Raw genomic sequence first — 18603 nt, forward strand, 5'->3', positions numbered from 1 at the left:
CATCTCCTTCTTCTGCTCCATTCAGGACTCCAAAACATAACAGTGTTGGAGTTCATTTCAGTATCCACGGACAGTTTAAATGATGCCACAATGGACTATGTGGGTTTCCACTATTCTTGGCTTCAGTTGTGCAGGAATGCAATCTTCTTCTTTTTCTTTGGTAATAATCTGTTTATTATGTGCCTATCAGTGCCAGGTCCTGCTTCCTGCTACAAAGGCGACAGAGGAGTCAGAGGCGACAGAGGAGTCAGAGATAGACTCTGTCCTCAAGTTGCTTACCAGCTAGCCATCGGTTACAGGGAGTGACTGTGGCAGTACTGTTTTTTTGTTTTTTTTTTTTTTTTTGAGACAGAGTCTCACTCTGTTGCCCAGGCTGGAGTGCAGTGGCATGATCTCAGTTCACTGCAACCTCTGCCTCCCAGGTTCAAGTGATCCTCCTGCCTCAGCCTCCCAACTAGCTGGGATTAGAGGCATGTGCCACCATGCCCAGCTAATTTTTGTATTTTTAGTAGAGACAGGGTTTCACCATGCTGGCCAGGCTGGTCTCGAACTCCTGACCTCAGGTGATGCCCCCACCTCGGCCTCCCAAAGTGCTGGGATTACAGGTGTGAGCCACTGCGCCTGGCCGACAGTACTAGTTTTGTTGGCTTAAGCAGAGTTTTTCGAGTGTTGACATTATTTGAAATCTTTCCTTGCCAAATATGTAGGAGTAATTTAAATAGGAAAGCCAAACAGTTGAAAAGGCATGTTGAGGAATTTCATCACACTATTAGCTGAGCCTGTCAGGTGCCAGACTGAGATAATATGTGGTATTCTGTAATATATGGGGAAGCCCAGATATGACTGTAGAGACAGCCAGGTAGAGACCTGGGTTTGAATCTGGCTCTGCCTCTCTCCAGGGGTATGACCTTGGGCAAATCTCTTGGCCTCTCTCAGCTCCTGTTACCTAAACCCAAATCCTCAGGTCTTTGAGAGGATTAAATGAGATCGTGAGTGAGACGCTCCTGACATAAACTACAAGTTCATTAAAGGTTTTCTTCCTTTCCCTTTATCTTTCTTCTTTACTCCAGGATTTGGAGCAGAGCCCAGAACTGCACAAAACACTAGGCTTTAGCACTAAATATGTTTGCATTCTTGGCAACACGTTACCCTTTTCTAATTACAAAGTTTATAATTTGCCTAAGCTGAATTGGGGAAGAGGATGGGGAGACAGAGGGGGACTAATTATAGAGCAGGGATCTGCTGGAGTGGGGCTTATGAGGGTCCAGGCAGGAGAGAACCACAGGGCCGATGACACCCGGGGGCTGAGTTTATGGCAGGATAATTAGGAGATGGACTTAGGAACTGGAACACGATGAGGTGAATTTAAACAAAAATTATTATTTCGGGTAACTAGATGGGACTGCAAGATAATCTATGAGGCCACTACTGATAATTTCCCCAATGAGAAATGATGGGGAGGTTTCCAGAGGCCGGGAGAGCTGTAGACTGATAGTCTATGAGGTGGAGCCGTAACTGGGCAGCAGGGAACTGGGGTCCTGAACCAAGCAGGAGGTGGTAAGTAGTTAGGTCTAAGCTGCGGAGAGTACAGATGGCAGGCAATTCTAGAGGACAGGGAATTTCCATGGCTGGGTTATTGCAAGGCTAGACTGCAGCAAAGGGCAGGGTAGTTTCAAGAAAGGCTGAAGTCAGAGCAGAGGCAAATTGAGATGTAAAAAGGTGGTTTTTCCAGCCTGCCAGCTGCTCTCAGACTTGCATCTGGGGTGTGTTGGGGAATGATCCTGAATCCTCCTTGATATCATCTCTTCTAGCCTGCCCATCTCCCAGCCTTCCTTAACCTCGGTAACTCCTAGATCTGTATTCACAAAGTTTCTTGAGTCTTTTAGGAAGAGATCAAATTTCCAGCCAGTGTCCCCTATTGGAGCAATACATCTCCTCAGTTTCATGCCAGCTTTGAGTTTTTACTGGTTTTGATATACCTCTAAAGGTTCAAACGAACCAGAAACTAGAGAATATCTTATGTGTGAAGAGAGGGCCCTTTCTTTATAGAAAGTCTATTGTTCTTAGGCTTATTAAAATATCTGTTCACTGGACTATATGGGACATGAGGGCAGGAGCTTGTTTTATTCTCCTGGGTGTTCCCAGCACCTGGCATAGGCCCTCCAGGCAGTAGGTGCCCCGAAAGTGTTGGAGGAATCAATGCCTGACATTGATGAAGACAGTGAAGTAAGGCCACACCCCTAGGGAGGGACGACCAGAAAAGGAGAAAATGAAGTTGGAGAGGTAGGCAGGGTGTCATTCAGCAAGGGTCCTGTATGGCCAAGTCAACGGCAGTAGTTTTGAAGTCACTAAGAGAGTTTAGGCTATGAGGAGGGGGCTGATGGTGTCAGGGAACTGAGGTGAGAGCTGTGCTAAGGCAGTGCCAGTGGAATGGAGTGAAGGGCTCATTCCCAGAACTTCTTTCCTTGCTAGTCTCAGAATTTAAAAGCTAGAAGTGTCAGCAGGCAGTTTGTCAACCTCATGAGAAAGGGATCGTGGGTGTGTGGCCTTCTCTTTGATGATTCATTTGATGATAGCTATGGCAGTCTTCAGGATCACACTCAATTCTGCCATTGGCTTAGTGGCTTAAACTCTTCTTCTTCTCCTTCTTCTTCCTTCTTCTTCCTCCTCTTCCTCTTCCTCTGCTTCTTCTTCTTCTTCTTCCTCTTTTTTTTTTTTTTTATGGAGTCTCGCTCTGTTGCCCAGGCTGGAGTACAGTGGCGCAGTCTCGGCTCACTGCAACCTCTGCCTCCCGGGTTCAAGCAATTCTTCTGCCTCAGCCTCCTGAGTAGCTGGAATTACAGGTGCCCACCACCACACCCAGCTAATTTTTGTATTTTTAGTAGACACAGGGTTTCACCATATTGGCCAGGCTGGTCTCAAACTCCCGACCTCGTAATCCATCCGCCTCAGCCTCCCAAAGTGCTGGGATTGCAGGCATGAGCCACCACGCCTGGGCTTTTTTTTTTTTTTTTTTGAGTTGGAGGTCTCACTATGTTGCCCAAGCTGGTCTCAAACTCCTGGCCTCTAGAGATCCTCCCGCATCAGCCTCCCAAAGTGCAGGGATTATAGGCGTGTGCCACTGCACCCAGATGTTTAAACTAGACTCTCAGCCAGAAGAATTATTTTTGAATCAACTCTATTGTGAGAAAAAAAAATGCATGTTGAAATGCCCACCCGGTTATAACATCTCTTCTTTGCTCTGGGAGATTGAAGTGCATCAGAAATATGACCTGTTTATAGATGCTCTCTTAGATAAACCTATGTTGTGTGCCATGAGCCTCCATGTAGATTTGTGCAGCAGCAGAGGCTTCCATTTCAATAGCTCTGACTTTTCTTTCCAAAGAAATATTACTTCTCAGGAAAAACAAAAGCAAGAATGAAAACTCTCCAGAAAACTTGCTCTCTTTCTTCCTTGGGCTTACCCCAGATCTATCTCTGTGGGTTTCACTTTTCAAGTTTTAGGTGTCAATTAGCCGGCCCTCTGTTGTTACTGAAGCTCCTTTCCAACCTGGCCCTACCTTCCTTCCTACATACGTCTGCTGCCTTCCTACTAAAGTCCCTGTATGCTCCTGCTAGATTCACTGGCCCCCATGTGAGTCCCATCATTAGGTAAGTTGACAGGACTCAAGTTTGCTAAGATTCACTGTTTAATTCTGCCAGTCTTAGCATTTACTTAGGGCACACGTGTTCCTGCATCATCATACAGGGATGTGTTCAGTTGTTGCTTACAGTAAGTGCTCTTTGTTGGGTGTATTTAATGGCAAGGTAAAGTGGAATTGTAGAGGGATGTTCTAGTAGAGAATAAAGGAAGCTGGCTGGGCACGGTGGCTCACGCCTGTAGTCCCAGCAGTTTGGGAGGCCGAGGTAGGAGAATCGCTTGAGCCCAGGAGTTTAAGACCAGCCTGGGAAACGCAGTGAGACCCTGTCTCTATAAAAAAATTTAAAAAAAATAAGGAAAAGAAAAAAATATTTTAAAAAAGAAAGTGACTTTAAAAAGAGAGGCTGAGCATGGTGGCTCAAGCCTGTAATCCCAGCACTAAGGTAGGCTGAGGCAAGTGGATCACTTGAGGCCAGGAGTTTGAGACCAGCCTGGCAAACATGGTGAAACCCTGTCTCTACTAAAAAAAAAAAAAATACAAAAATTAGCTGGGCGTGGTGGCTCACACCTGTAATCCCAGCTACTTGGGAGGCTGAGGCAAGAGAATCACTTGAACCTGGGAGGTGGAGGTTGCAGTGAACCAAGATCGTGCCACTGCACTCCAGCCTGGGTGATGGAGTGAGACCCTGTCTCAGAAAAATAAATAAACAAAAATAAAAAATAAAAAAGAGAGAGAATAGAGGAAGTCAGGATGCCAAGGGTGGGGCTCTAAGTTGGCTTCCCAATAGGACCAATAGACTCATGGGCACATTTAATTTTTCCTCAAGCTGGTGTTACTTTCCAGTGAGATACCTATCTGGCAGTGGGAGATGCAGTAAGGGTGTAGTAGAGGCAGTTTGGTATAGGAGGTGAGTTTGAATCCTGACTCTTGAACTTACTAGCTGTGTGACCTTGGCAAGTGACTTAACCTCTCTGAGCCTTAGTTATCTATGGAATACAAAGGTAAAGGTATGTATCTCCTAGTGTTGTGAAGTTGAAATGAGATGATAAATTTAAAGTGCTCAACTCAGAAAGTGCTACTTTTTCTCCACCTCGAAGGCAGCACTTCCTGTCTGGGTGGTCTTTGCCCAATGTCCATAATTCATCTGTAATCCTCAAAATTTTTACCATGTCCCTGGCAAAGATCATATACCACCTCCTGTACTCCTCTTACTTAATTTTAAAAATTCAGGTCATTTTTACTAACTGACTGCATTCATTTAGTAAAGATACTATACCACTCCTGTAAATATAGGGTTACTATAAAAAAAAGACAGTAAAAATAATACAGTGTTATGTTATTGACGGTAGCCAGATACTGTTCCCTTTAAAGGCTCTGAACCTGAGTCTTGTTTTCATTTCATACAAAAGGACAATTAACAAGTTAGCAAGGAAGTGGTAGAGCTGTGCTGGCCCCCAAAAGGAGGCTTTTTCCTTGACAATCAAAAGGGATTGAAAGAACCCTGCAAATGGAATCACCATTTCTCTATGTGATTCAATGTTATTGAATGGTATGTTCAAACGCCTTTTGAAGTCATGTCAGATACCATCAAAGGTAGCATCTTCCACTTTGGGAAACACTTAACTTGGAAATCAGTCATATGGGAACAAAATATCAGCTCATGACTACTGGGAAGTGGACCGGTTCCGGATCTCTAGAGGAGGGAGCTGGCATGGACTGGTGGAGTGGGGTAGTGGTGACCCTAACCTGGGGATGGGGATTCAGGGCAGGGTTCCAGCAGAGTGGAAGTGCTAAAAAACCAGAGGGTCTCACCCAAGAAGGCCTCAGATTTGCTGCTTGTGGAGTGAGGTTAAGGGTCTTGTCGTCCTTTAGAGTGTGGTATGCATCTCTGCAGGAATTAGGGAATACGTAGAAAGGCGTATCTGTGTGTGTGTTTATATAACAATAGCTATTTTTATTGAGCTCTTTCTTGGTGATGGACACTGTGCCAAACATTTCGAAAATGTCAACTCATTTAATTCTCATAACAACGCAATGAATAGAAATCCTTATTATCCTCATTTCACACATGAAGAAACTGAAGCTTAAGGTTCAGGAACCTGCTCTGATTCATAGAGCTTGCGAGTGGCAGAGCTGGTATCTGTAAAGAAATGCAAAGGGCAAGAATTCGCTTTACAACAGCCGCTGTATGGCAAGAAATATCATTAACAATTATTTTACTGATGAAATCAAATCAAAGTAGGATTGGCAAGCTGCCCATAATTGGTCTTTGTTAGGGCTTCCTTCCCCATTCCACTGGCTCACTTATTTAAGTGGTCCCCAAACAGTTGTGGGGGGTGTGCTTGACTCCTTAGTCCATGGCTATAGCCACAGTGGTTCTCCTCCTTCTTTCTGCTCCTCAATGCTGCCTTCAGGAGCAAGCCTTCTGCCATCTGCCAGGCAGTTCTGTTTTGGATAAACTACAAGAGACGCTGCTCAGTGATTCTTGATTCTGTTTACCAGTCGTACTGCAGGCTGGGACCATTGTTGCTGACCCCAGGGCTGCAGGGTAACGGCCTTCGCAGGCATCCCATAGCTATCCCACATCCGGAGCGCTGCCTGCAGGAGGGACAGGTTCTGTCTCCTCTCGGAGAGCTCATATTCCTTCGTCCAGGAGTCTTTGTCCTCTTGGTTAGGCATCTCCACAAGTCCAAGCACCAGCCTCTCATCCCCTTCCCTACCAGCTTAGCTCCTGCAAAGAGCTAATTAACTGTCTGAAGGCTTGGGTGAGGTCTTCTTTGGCCTTGCACTTGAATCACAACAAAACTGTTTCCTGGGGTAAAAAGAGCTTAGGCCAGAGGTTCTTGATTTTGAGTGAGCACAAAAATTACCTTGGGAGCTTGGAGATAAAGCGTATTTCTCTCTTCCTTCTCTTTTAGCAGTTTTGGGATGGGAGCCAGGCGCCTGCATTTAGCTAACACCAGGTGGTTCTCTCCTGCAGGTGGTTTAAGGACCACACTAGAAAACAAATACGGGCTAGGTTTTGGAACACAGAGGAACGGAGAGACAGAGAAAATACACTTTTCAAGGGGTAATAGGCAAACATTAACATCTTAACTGATCATCCTGCCAGAAATATTTGCATAGTATAAATACATATTCATATAATATTATGGATACTATTAGTATAACAATAAATACATGCTCTACCTAGCATTTTTACCTGGTATTATAGTGTCATCATTTTCTCTTTTTATCTTAAAAAGTCATTCAAAAACATGTTTCTTATATTCCCATAAGATTTAGCTCTACAAATATCTTAATATTTATTTACCTAACCCTTGTTATGTGACGTATGGCTTGTTTTCAAGGGTTGATGTAATAAATAATGTCTTGACAAACGTACTTCTCCATAAATTATTGTTCTGCATTTGTATTTAAAACTAAAAACCATTATGAAAATTCAGACTAAGTCTGATGTTACTTTGAAGTATTTGGTATTACTTTAAAGTATTTGTTTTTTTCTCCAGCAAAAAAATTCGCAGGGTTTGGTTCTTATTTCATAACCAATTGTTTCTCCCACCTTGAAAACTAGCTTTCTGTTTTAGCAAAATAGAAAATAGACGGATGATTCAGCTGAGAAGAAAGAAGTATTTTTAATGTAATACTCATGGACCAACACTGTTCTAAGTGGGGCGAGTGCAGCAATTGTTAGAAGCCTCAAAGAACACTGTCTCCCATGCCAGCCAAATAAGCCCTGGTATTTTCAGCCCACGGGTTGATGTAATCTACCCCAGAAACATCAAGCAGGGTATTTCAGGAAGCATCACAGGTGGTTAAAACATATTTTATGGTCAGAAAGTTGATAACAAGTAACTCAAGCAGTCAGTCGGTAGAACCACTGCACTCCCAGCAATCTTAGCTGGGAACTTGTGGATGTAAATAGAAGGACTACAGGCAAGTGAGAAAGTAAATGGCTCTGTGTGTGTCCAAAGAACTGAACTTTTAATTTAACTTGTACATTTTCTTTCTTTTTTTTGTTTTTTGTTTATTGAGGTGGAGTCTTGCTGTGTTGCCCAGGCTGGAGTGCAATGGTGCGATCTCGGCTCGTGGCAACCTCCACCTCCCGGGTTCAAGTGATTCTCCTGCCTCAGCCTCCTGAGTAGCTGAGACTAGAGGCATGTGCTACCACGCCTGGCTAATTTTGTATTTTTAATAGAGACGGGGTTTCTCCATGTTGGTCAGGCTGGTCTCGAACTTCCAACTTCAGGTGATCTGCCCACCTCGGCCTCCCAAAGTGCTAGCCACTGTACCTGACAATTTAACTTGTATATATATATTTTTTAACAAAAGTAAAGCATAGCATTAAACCAGTTCATCTGTTTATTCAAGGCAGGGCATTCTGTCTCATGGGCCATTTTCAACATCAGCAAGGCACTGAATAACTACCTTTTTTTTTTTTTTTTTTTTTTTTTTTGAGATGGAGCCTTGCTCTGTTGCCCAGGCTGGAATACAGTGGCATGATCTCAGCTCACTGCAACCTCTGCCTCCCAGGTTCAAGTGATTCTCCTGCCTCAGCATCCTGAAGAGCTGGGATTACAGGCACGTGCCACCACGCTCAGCTAATTAGTGGGGATGGGGTTTCGCCATGTTGGCCAGGCTGGCCTTGAACTCCTGACCTCAAATGATTCGCCCGCCTCAGCATCCCAAAGTGCTGGGATTCCAGGTGTGAGCCACTGTACCTGGCCCTGAATAACTATTAACTGTGTTCATTAAGCCAACATTTTTCGAGAATCTTCTATGTTCAAGACTCTGTTTGGTTCTGGTGACTCAAAGATAAGTAAAATTCAGTGCTTTATCTATCTTGGACCTGCCCACAATCTCCTGGCAGAGAGAGACACATAAACAAAGAGACACCAATAATTCCAGTATAATATGATAATAGAAATACGTGTGCAATGCCATGGGACCTCTGGAGTAGTTCTAAATGTTTGGGGGGAGGGGGGAGGGATAGCAATAGGAGAAATACCTAATGTAAATGACGAGTTAGTGGGTGCAGCACACCAACATGGCACATGTATACATATGTAACAAACCTGCAAGTTGTGCACATGTACCCTAGAACTTAAAGTATAATAATAATAAAAAAGAATAAACAGCCACCAAATTGCCAAAACAAATGGCTAGTTTGTAAATGTTGCTCTTAACTCGAAAGAGACATTATCTTGTCATATTCTAACATAATGATAATTCTGTTATTATATATTACTTAGATGCTTCAAAGCATTTTCACAGATATATGAGAAAATATTGAGTCAGATGGCTAGATACGGTCTTAGAAATCATCCAGAACAGTCCCTCGCTTGAGAGGCGAGGAGCTGAGAACCCCAGAAGGTGAGTGACTTCATTCAGGCTCCCTCAGTGCCTTTATGGCAGGGATGGGACTATGATTCGGGTCCTGTCTCCAGTAGTCCGGTGGACTTTCTCTAACACAAAAGACTCTATTTTGTACAGAGTCCCATGCCCTCACTCAGTACTCACTATTGCTATGACCATCTCAATTAGGATGGGAACTAAAGTAAAAGGTATTCGTTCTTATCGTTGCCAGGATCGTGGCTGAGACCCCTATAACAAAAGACAGATTAACAAGAGAAAAGCACACAAATTTATCTAATATAAGTTTTATGTGACATGGGAGCCTTCAGAAATGAAGACTCCCCCCAAAAATAGGGGAACTGTTTGTTGTTCTGGACGGTTGTGCAGCAATATGATTGGAGGACAAAAGGGCATGGTCTCATGAGAATGAGCTGGGGGAATTTACCAAGGCCTGTCTGCTCAGGTTCATCTCTGTGTCCCTGTGTCTTCAGAGATAAGGATGTTCTTTTTCTTTAGGTATAGGGTGGGCACCTCTGGAATGAAGATTTTATGACCTACTTTAGAGGAAAGTCAGAACACATTTTTACAATCTGCTTCAGGGGAGAAGGGCAAGGGGAAGGACAGAAAGCCCCTCACGCTTCTGCTGTTTTCTCAAATGCCAAGGTGCCAAATTTTGGGGGAGTGTGTCTGGAACCTCACCCCTTTCCAAAAAGCTGACACATATGAATATCTCATTAGTACCCGTCTAAGTGTGTTGAATCTTCTCTTTCTTTATATAAAATAGAATTACAATAAGGTTCTCAAGTAATATTTTCTCGGGCTTTGTCCCTATAAATGCCTCAGTGTCCACCGAATTCCTGCCAAATAGTTCCAGGAGTACCCAAGGGTATCCAGTCCTTCTAAGCATGGGATGTCTGCCATTTTCTTCTTCTGCCCTGACTCACTGGGGTGAATCTCTTGCCAAAGCTGACTGCAAGTGAAGTCATAGATGCTACTGACTCCTGCTAAAGGGACCACCAGATGTGCTCGCTCTCTATGGGTGGGCCCTGAGGATACTGGTATCTTGGCTAAGGGAACCATCTTTTGTTATTGTTCACACCAGAGTTGCTATATTTTGGGCTTGCTTTTCTTTTTTTTTTTTTTTTTTTTTTTTTTTGAGACATGGTCTTTCTCTGTCACCCAGGCTGGAGTGCAGTGGCATGCTCACAGCTCACTGCAACCTCCGCCTCCCGGGTTCAAGCCACTCAAGCCATCCTCCCTGCCTCAGCCTCCCTAGTTGCTGGCACTACAGGTGTGCACCATCACACCCAGCTAATTTTTGTATGATTTTTAGAGATGGGCTTTCTCCATGTTGCCCAGGCTTGTTTCAAACTCCTGGTCTCAGGTGATCCACCCAACTTGGCCTCCGAAAGTGCTGAGAGTACAGACATTAGCCGCTGCACCTGGGCACATTCTGGGCTCTTGATACACCATCAAGATTGGACAAAGCCTGGTGAAGAGGTTCAGAATTATCCTTCCTACTGGGCTTATGACCAAGATGTGCTCTGTAATTCTCTCTTCCAATAGGAAGCTCTTGGTCCCTCATGCAAACAGACTCCAGGATGCTTGCCAAATGGGTTTTTAAGACATGACAAAATCCTGGGATGAATGGAGCTTAGATTCTAGTGAAAAAAACTTTATTTAGAGCAGCCTATATTCCATGGATGTTAATGAGAATTCCAAGGAAAAAGAAGCCCATGATAGTGGGAAACACTGATTTTAATAGGTTAAATATTTTTTGGGAGTGGGGCAGCAGCTTTATTGAGGTATATTTTATATACCATAAAATCCACTCATCGTAAGTGTTCAATTTGATGATTTTTAGTAAATTCATAGAATTGTACAATCATCCCTATAATCCAGTTTTAGAACATTCCCATCAACACCCTCCCCACGCCCCTGAATTGCCTCAAGTTTACTTACAATCATTCCCCACTGTCACCCACAGCTCTGGGCAACCACTAATCTACTTTCTGTCTGTGGATTTGCATATTCTGGATATTTCATCTAAATGGAATCATACGACACGTGGTCTTTTGTGTTTAGCTTCTTTCATTTGACATAATGTTCACCCAGGTTGTAGTTTGTATCACTAATTTGTTTCTTTTTTGTTGCTAATCAGTATTTCATTGCACTGCACTTGGTTTATCCATTCATCAGCTGGTGGACATTTGTACTGTTCCCAGTTTGGGGCAATTATAAATAATGTTGCTATTAACATTTGTGTCCAAGTCTTTGTGTGGGCATATATTTTTATTTATCTTGGGTAGATTCTCAGAATGGAACTGCTGGGGTATTTGGTAAGTATATGTTTGACATTTTAAGAAACTGACAAACTATCTTCCAAAGGCTATTTTACATGCCCACTGTCAGTTTCTGAGGGTTCCAGTTCATCACATTCTAGCCAACACTTGCTACTGTCTGTCTGTTGATTAGAGCTATTCTAATGGATGTGTAGTGATATCTCACTGTGGGGTTAAGCAGGTTTTTATTCAGGTCTTCTCATAGCCTTTAATATAGCAATGTGCATTGTGAATTTCTGAAAGAGAATAGTGAATAGAAGATGCAGTGTTTCCCAAACTTACTTGCTCTTGGAATTCTATTTTTCACTGAAAGGAGAATATTAAAGGCCTAATGCTCTACAGAACAGATTTTGGGAAGTATTGCATCATTTGATTATAATATTTTTAACTTTGTTCCCTGTGATATTTAGTAATAAGCAAGAGTTTGCTGCACAATGATTTTGAGTCATATAGCATAGATGCAGAGGCTAATAGAGTGTAAAAGTTAAAGGAGGATGCTTAAGAGGTTAGCAGCATGGGAGGTAGTTGTTTTTATGAGTAACTCAATGTTAGTTTGTTTTTCTCTGTAGGTGGCTTCCTAGCCCAGCCCTGATGGGCCCCAATCTCATGGGGCATGAGGCTGGGCTCAAGCTTAGAACTTGGCTACATTTTAATTGTCAATACTTAGATAATAATCATAATTTTTATTTTTCATTTTTATTATTTTATTTTATTTTCTTGAGACGGGGGTCTCTCTCTTTTACCCAGGTTGGAGTGCAGTGACATGATCTTGGCTCACTGCAACCTCCACCTCCTGGGATCAAGTGATCTTCCTTCCTCTGCCTCCTGAGGAGCTGGGATTACAGGTGTGTGCAACCACGCCTGGCTGCCTTTTTGTATTTTTTTGTAGAGACAGGGTTTCACCATGTTGCTCAGGCTGGTCTCAAACTCCTGGAATCAAGCAATCCTCCCACCTCAGCCTCCTAAAATACTGGGATTACAGGTGTGAGCCCTCATGCCCAGACAATAATTATGATGACAACAACAATAATAGCTATTAGATCAGATTTAAATTGATCACATCTGTACCAGACACTGTGCTGAGCCCTCTTCATGGATGGTCTCAGCTGAATTCTCACAAGGACCCTACGATAACCATTTCACAGATCAGGAAGCTGGGGCAAAGAGCAGTTAGGAGCTTGCACGCAGGGAGTAGATGTGGCAGAGTCAGGATTGGAACCTGGACCCTCTGAGACCAGAGTCTCTGTTGTACGTCCCATAATCATACCAAAAAGGTGGATCAGCCTGAAAAAATATTTTTTTAAAATTTTCATTACACAGGAATTATAGGATGCTGGAAAGATTTCCAGTCCAGAATTTGGCTCCTTAGGGTCATCATTGTTCTAGTCACTCTCGGCCTTTCCTTCCCACCTGATAGGAAATGCACCACTTGTTCTCTTGTGGGAGTCCCCTTGTGTCTGTCCTTCCAGCCCCATGGCCACCACCTTTGTCCAGGCCTCACCTCACCTCTGGACTATTACCAAGCATGCAGACACACACACACACACACACACACACACACACACACGTGCATACATGAAAGCTTCTACCTGGTTTCATTGCCGTTAGATTTTTTATTAAAAACCAGGAGCACATCCCCACCAGGAGGATCTTTCCAGAGCCCTGCCCTGCTGCACTGCACTGCTGTGTCCAGTTTAACAACCTTCACTGGCTCTCTTTTCTCAAAGAAAATTTCAAACCCTGAGCAGGGTATTCAGACTGACTTCTGTTTCCTTCTGCATCATATCTCCCATAACCTCCCACTCCTGGATCAACTGCTGTAGGCCACCTGGTCTCTTCATTGCTGCCAAGACAAGCAAAGCCATCCTGCCTCCATACCTCTACATAGCGTTGTCCTCCAGCCTGCCATGCCTTCCTCTCCATTGTTTGTTTCTCTGAGCCCTTTCCTGCCCTTGGACGTCCCCACTACCTCTAGGATACTATTTCAGCAGATCCCAGCCCCTAGGATCCCTCCTTCCTTTGGAACCCCTTGGAGAACAAATATCTGTGGCCCTATGTCATCTATCTAAGTTCTTCAACCTCAGTCTTATTTTCTGTAAAAGGGGAGCAATAATAGTCCCACCTCATACAGTCGTTGTGCAGGTTAAAAGATGTAAAGCACATGGTAAACTTAGCACAGTAGCTGGCACAAAGCCTCAAGGCAAGTATTCAATAAATGAAAGATACTATTATTAATAATCGATTGTAATTTTTATTACCACACGATGCTTTGTGTTGTTTTAATCTAACTCTCTCATGAGGGGTAGATCTTCTGAGAATGGGGATCAAGTCATGTCATAGTCCTGTAATGCCTTCAGCATCAAGATCCCAGGACATGTTTGTTGAGGATGGGTGAGCAAACCCTAACCAAAGAGTTGGAAGCTCAATGTCAATGTGAGCTCTGCCAACGACTCAGTGTGTGACCTTGACTTGTCTTCTTGGCATCTTAGTTTCTTTCACTCTGTATCATCCCTAACATTCTGTTTGAACATGGATTTCAAATCCAAGCCCGATATTGATTCTCTGTGTTAATTTGGGCACATTCTCCAATCTTCTTAGTCCTCAGTTTCTTAATCTGTGAATAAAGAGAATAATCTTGTTTTACTATTGGCTGTAAGAATAAATGAGGTATTGCTTATAAAATGCTCACCTTAGTACTCAATTCAGTTGTACTTGTGGTTGTTTCATCATAGCTGTTTGATATTGTTATTTGATAAACACTAGGCCTGTTGAATGCATTCGTTTCCTGGGTCTGTCATAAAAGATACTACCAGTTGGATGGTTTGAACCACTGAAACTTATTTGTTTCATAGTTCTGGAGCTTAGATGTTCAGAATCAGGGTGTCAACACAGTTGATTCCTTCTGAGAGCTGTGAGAGAGAATCTGTTGCAGGTTGGGAAGCCTTAGGCTTGTAGATGGCATTTGTCTAGGGTCTTCACGTTGTCTTCCTTTTGAGCATGTCTGTCTCTGTGTCCTTTTGTAAAGACACCAGTCATATTGGATTAGAACCCATCCGAATGATCTCATCTTAACTTGATTACCTCTGGAAAGACTCTATTTCCAAATAAGATCACATTTTGAGGTACCAGCAGTCAGAACTTCAACATACCTTCATGCTATAGGGACACAATTCAGCCAGTACCATTGAAAATGATTAATAGTTGTATTTCTTAAATGAAATAGAAATGAAAAATCACTGGACAGTGACTCCCCTTTACTCCACTGTATTTGACATTCACAGCAGTTCTTTTAACTGAATCAGGTGAGTGGAGTTAGTTTTGACGAAGATCCACTTCCTTCTGCAAAGCAGCTCCCAGAATCTTTGCCCTGGGTGGTGAGTCCCACAAGTGCTTTTGGAATTGCAAGTCTATCATTTCTGGTTCACGACGTTGTTATAGGGCCCCCAGGATGGAAATAACACACCAGATCTCAGTCAGGTGGCATTCTTTCCATGTTTTTATAGCGCTCTGCAAACTCTCCTGCTGTTTACATGTGACTTATATTCCTCCGGTGGTCCCTAAATAGATGTAATAAAAACAGATTAAGAATATTAATCTGACATGGTTCAGGCCAACATGGTCTAATAGAAATTTACTTACTGGAGACGGTGAAAAATCGGAAAGAGTAGAGTGCGAATCATTTCTTAGTAAGTATTTCTTGCTGGCTTCTTTGGCACTGTTTCTCAAAGTGCAGTCCTGGATTCCCTGTGTTGTTGGTGGAAAACGCAGATTGCAGGGCCCTGCCCCTATCCTGCAGATTCAGTGTCTTTCAGGGAGGAGTCCTGGAATTGGCATTTCTGTTGAGCCACCCATGTTCGGAGTGCTGCTTCACCCTGTAGTGTTTGAGAACCACTGGTTTCCATCCTCTCAGAAGGAAATGCATTGTGTTGTCTGAGTCAGATGGGTTTCAGTGCTGGAGTCTGTCCAGGGCTGAAGACTAGGAGGGCCAGGAAGCAGGTATGGGGCAGAGGGCCCAGGGATGGGCTGTGGGCAGAGGGAGGAGTCAAGTAGCCATGGTGAGGACAAGTATATCCAATCCTTTGTGAGGTGACATCTGCTGAGCATGCTGAAAGGACAGTGGATTTCAGGTGTGACAGGGAGGCCTGTAAAGGTTGATGGGGTCTGTACTGTGGGCAGGTGGTTTGACCTGGGGCGTGAGTCTCTGGTAGCCTCAATGTGTGAGGTTCGAGCATTATCCCTATCAGAGGGTCCAGCAGCTGGGAGCACTGGGGTGGGGTAGGGGGTGTAGGAGGGGCTGACGCCTAGCCCTGAGGGGCTACTCAGTGAGGCGGGGCCTCAGAGCCGTTTGGAGAGAGCTGTGTGCAAATCTGGATTTCTGAGCTTGAACCAGCCCTTCTTCATTATGCTCTGGGAATCTGTATTTTTAAGGTCCCCAGGTGATTTAATGTGACAATCTCTTGGTATAGCATTTGGGAAGCATGAGGACGTTGGAAAGAGCTGGCTTTGGGACCAGTGACCTGGTCCTAGTGCTGTGACCTTGATCGCGTTACTAACCCACTCTGAGACAGTTTGATTATCTCTCAAATGAAGATACAGATATTTTTTTCTTTCTTATTTGCTGTTGTGAGAATTACAGATAAGAGATGTGATACACTTAGCACACTTTCTGGCACACAGTAGGCCACAATAAATGGTGGCCCCAAGCCTTGTGCCACCTGAGATTCTAGGCACAATGAGAATCCACTGGGCAAAGGAGTCAACAGAGGGACTCTGATTGGAACTGGGATATAGGATGAGATCTTGGCTCTAGACAACATTGCCTCCTGGTGTCCAGAATTGGAACTAGGGGAAAAAAGCAACACTCATGTCAAGGCTTAAATAGTATTTACCCGTGCAGACCAGGCACTATTCTAAGCACTTTATGCACAACCTTATGAATTAAGTACTACTGTTATCCCATTTTATACAGGAGAAAATTGAGGCTTGGAAAGATGCGTGCGTGGTCAAATGGACCATTGTGCAGCAGAATTGTGTCTCAGACCCAGGTCATCTGGCTGTATCCTCAGCCCCCTGTTCCCGCCTGTTTAAGCCTCATATGAGGACAGAGTGGCCTTTGAACCACAATGCTGAGTCTCAAAAGTAAGCTGGGATTCAAGAAAAATGTTTCCGGCTATTTTTTTTTTGCCATACATTTCTAGATGTTAAATTGTACAGCCACTTCATGACAAAGTTAGAAAAGCTGGCATTTTCGTAGCAGAAACAGCTGTAATAGCCTCCACTATTGCCAAAGGCTTGATAAGTTCTAACCGAAAATCCATAACACAAAATTGTCTTAGAGTGAAAATCCGTTGACCACTTTATATTTCATTCTTGCATAAGATTTTTATTTTATTTTATTATTATTTTTTATTATTATACTTTAAGTTCTAGGGTACATGTGCGCAATGTGCAGGTTCGTTACATATGTATACATGTGCCATGTTGGTTTGCTGCACCCATTTCATGGGTCAATTAGAGCTTCAAAGGGCCTCTCTGACCATGGTTCCTTCTCCCTTAGCCTCCATCTCACTGATTCAATCCTCATTCAGTTGATAGAAATTTGAATGTCTGATCAAGATTTCTCCCACCTTACGCATGAGGCATTGGCATTACCAAATATATTGGCTTAATTCTGAGAGTATTTTGTTAGAATTTCAACCTTTGTAACATTCTTCTCTATCCCTTCTCTGTTCTCAGAGCATAACCTTCAGTGGCAGGACAAATCAGGCCAGCACGCAGTCTGCCAAGTCCTGCTCGCTCCCTGTCAGGAAAAACAGCTGGATCCATTTCTAATCAACACTTCCCTACACAACACTTCTGAGTCTCTGAAGGAGACCGGAGCTTGAAACCTTCCAGACTTCCAACAGACATCGAGTGCAAAAGGATATTTAGGTTGTCTTTGCACAAATCTGGTTGATTTGAGAGACAAAGGGGGGAGAAAACGAGTGTGACTTTCACCTAAGAAGTCACATGAACATATTTCACATTTGAACCTACCTAATGAATGATGGTTATTGAAATAGCCCAAACCTCTACCACAGAGCGAGGGATATAGCTCAAGAGGCAACCAGGCAGACGCAGAACCAAGGAATGGATGACTACAAGTATCGGGACAATTATGGGGGCTATGCTCCCAGTGATGGCTATTACCGTGGCAATGAGTCCAACCCAGAAGAAGATGCACAGAGTGATGTCACCGAAGGCCATGATGAGGAAGACGAGATCTATGAGGGCGAGTACCAGGGTATCCCTCACCCAGATGATGTCAAGGCCAAGCAGGCCAAGATGGCGCCCTCCAGAATGGACAGCCTTCGGGGCCAGACAGACCTGATGGCTGAGAGGCTGGAAGATGAGGAACAGTTGGCCCACCAGTACGAGACCATCATGGATGAGTGTGGCCATGGCCGCTTCCAGTGGATCCTCTTTTTCGTCTTGGGTTTGGCCCTGATGGCTGATGGGGTGGAAGTGTTCGTGGTGAGTTTTGCCCTGCCCAGTGCAGAGAAGGACATGTGTCTGTCCAGTTCCAAAAAAGGAATGCTAGGTAAGTGGAAATTTCCAATGATCCCTCCAATGAAAGGGAAGGAGAAGTAAAATTTATCTAGTATCTGTCACTCTTAGGCACTTTAAATATATCACAATGTACCCATTTTGCTGTTAAGGAATTTTTATCTTAGAGAAATCAATTGATTGGCTTAAGTTTGCACAGCTAATAAGTATTGGAGCTTAGGTTTCTACTGAGGTTTACCTGACTTCTGAGCTCTTAGTTTGCTTTCCAGATTTTGTTGCCTCCTTGAGAGTCAGATTTCTTTCTTCTTCATGTTAAACCTTCTTCTATGTCCAAATGACAAATACATTTTGGGAGTGGCGAATATGGGAGTGGCAAATTAAACCTTCTTCCATGTCCAAATGACAAATACATTTGGGAAGAGATCTCTGGCTGGTCTCTTCCACTTGGTCCTTCTCTCTGTGTCTTTCCAGAATCTGATGGTGTCTGTTCCTGGTTTCTCATGTACATAAATGTTAGTAGGCTGAATGCCCACATACCCTGGGGACGATGATGGGCTTGAGCACACCAGTGGAGTCCCTGCAGGCTGTTGGGAACCATGCTGTGAAGCACAGATGGATTCTGCAGGATAGAGGGCCAGCTTTGCAAATCAATTAAGAGATCAGCACCATCAGAGCCAAGCATCAGCATCAGGCTGAGGCAGAGGGGATTTGTGAAATTA

The 18603-nt window shown here is 43.7% G+C and overlaps 1 protein-coding gene and 1 long non-coding RNA gene across 2 annotated transcripts in view; one reads left to right on the forward strand and one right to left on the reverse strand.

The window, feature by feature from the left end:
• The window catches only part of SV2B (synaptic vesicle glycoprotein 2B), a 190110-nt gene that overhangs the window by 104748 nt on the left and 66759 nt on the right, over window positions 1–18603 (forward strand). Inside the window, exon 2 of the mRNA XM_024232918.2 lies at window positions 17075–17918. Within this exon, the coding sequence (XP_024088686.1) occupies window positions 17468–17918 (451 nt within the window). The 5' untranslated portion in view covers window positions 17075–17467. The remainder of the gene's footprint in view (window positions 1–17074; window positions 17919–18603) is intronic.
• On the reverse strand, window positions 13571–15401 carry LOC129050199 (uncharacterized). The gene is made up of 3 exons (XR_008513780.1): window positions 14978–15401; window positions 14028–14895; window positions 13571–13952 (listed from the first exon to the last, which is right to left on the reverse strand). It is a non-coding gene; the product is annotated as an uncharacterized LOC129050199 (long non-coding RNA).

The sequence above is a fragment of the Pongo abelii genome, chromosome 16 (genome assembly GCF_028885655.2).
Source record: "Pongo abelii isolate AG06213 chromosome 16, NHGRI_mPonAbe1-v2.0_pri, whole genome shotgun sequence".
NCBI classification, from domain to species: domain Eukaryota; kingdom Metazoa; phylum Chordata; class Mammalia; order Primates; family Hominidae; genus Pongo; species Pongo abelii.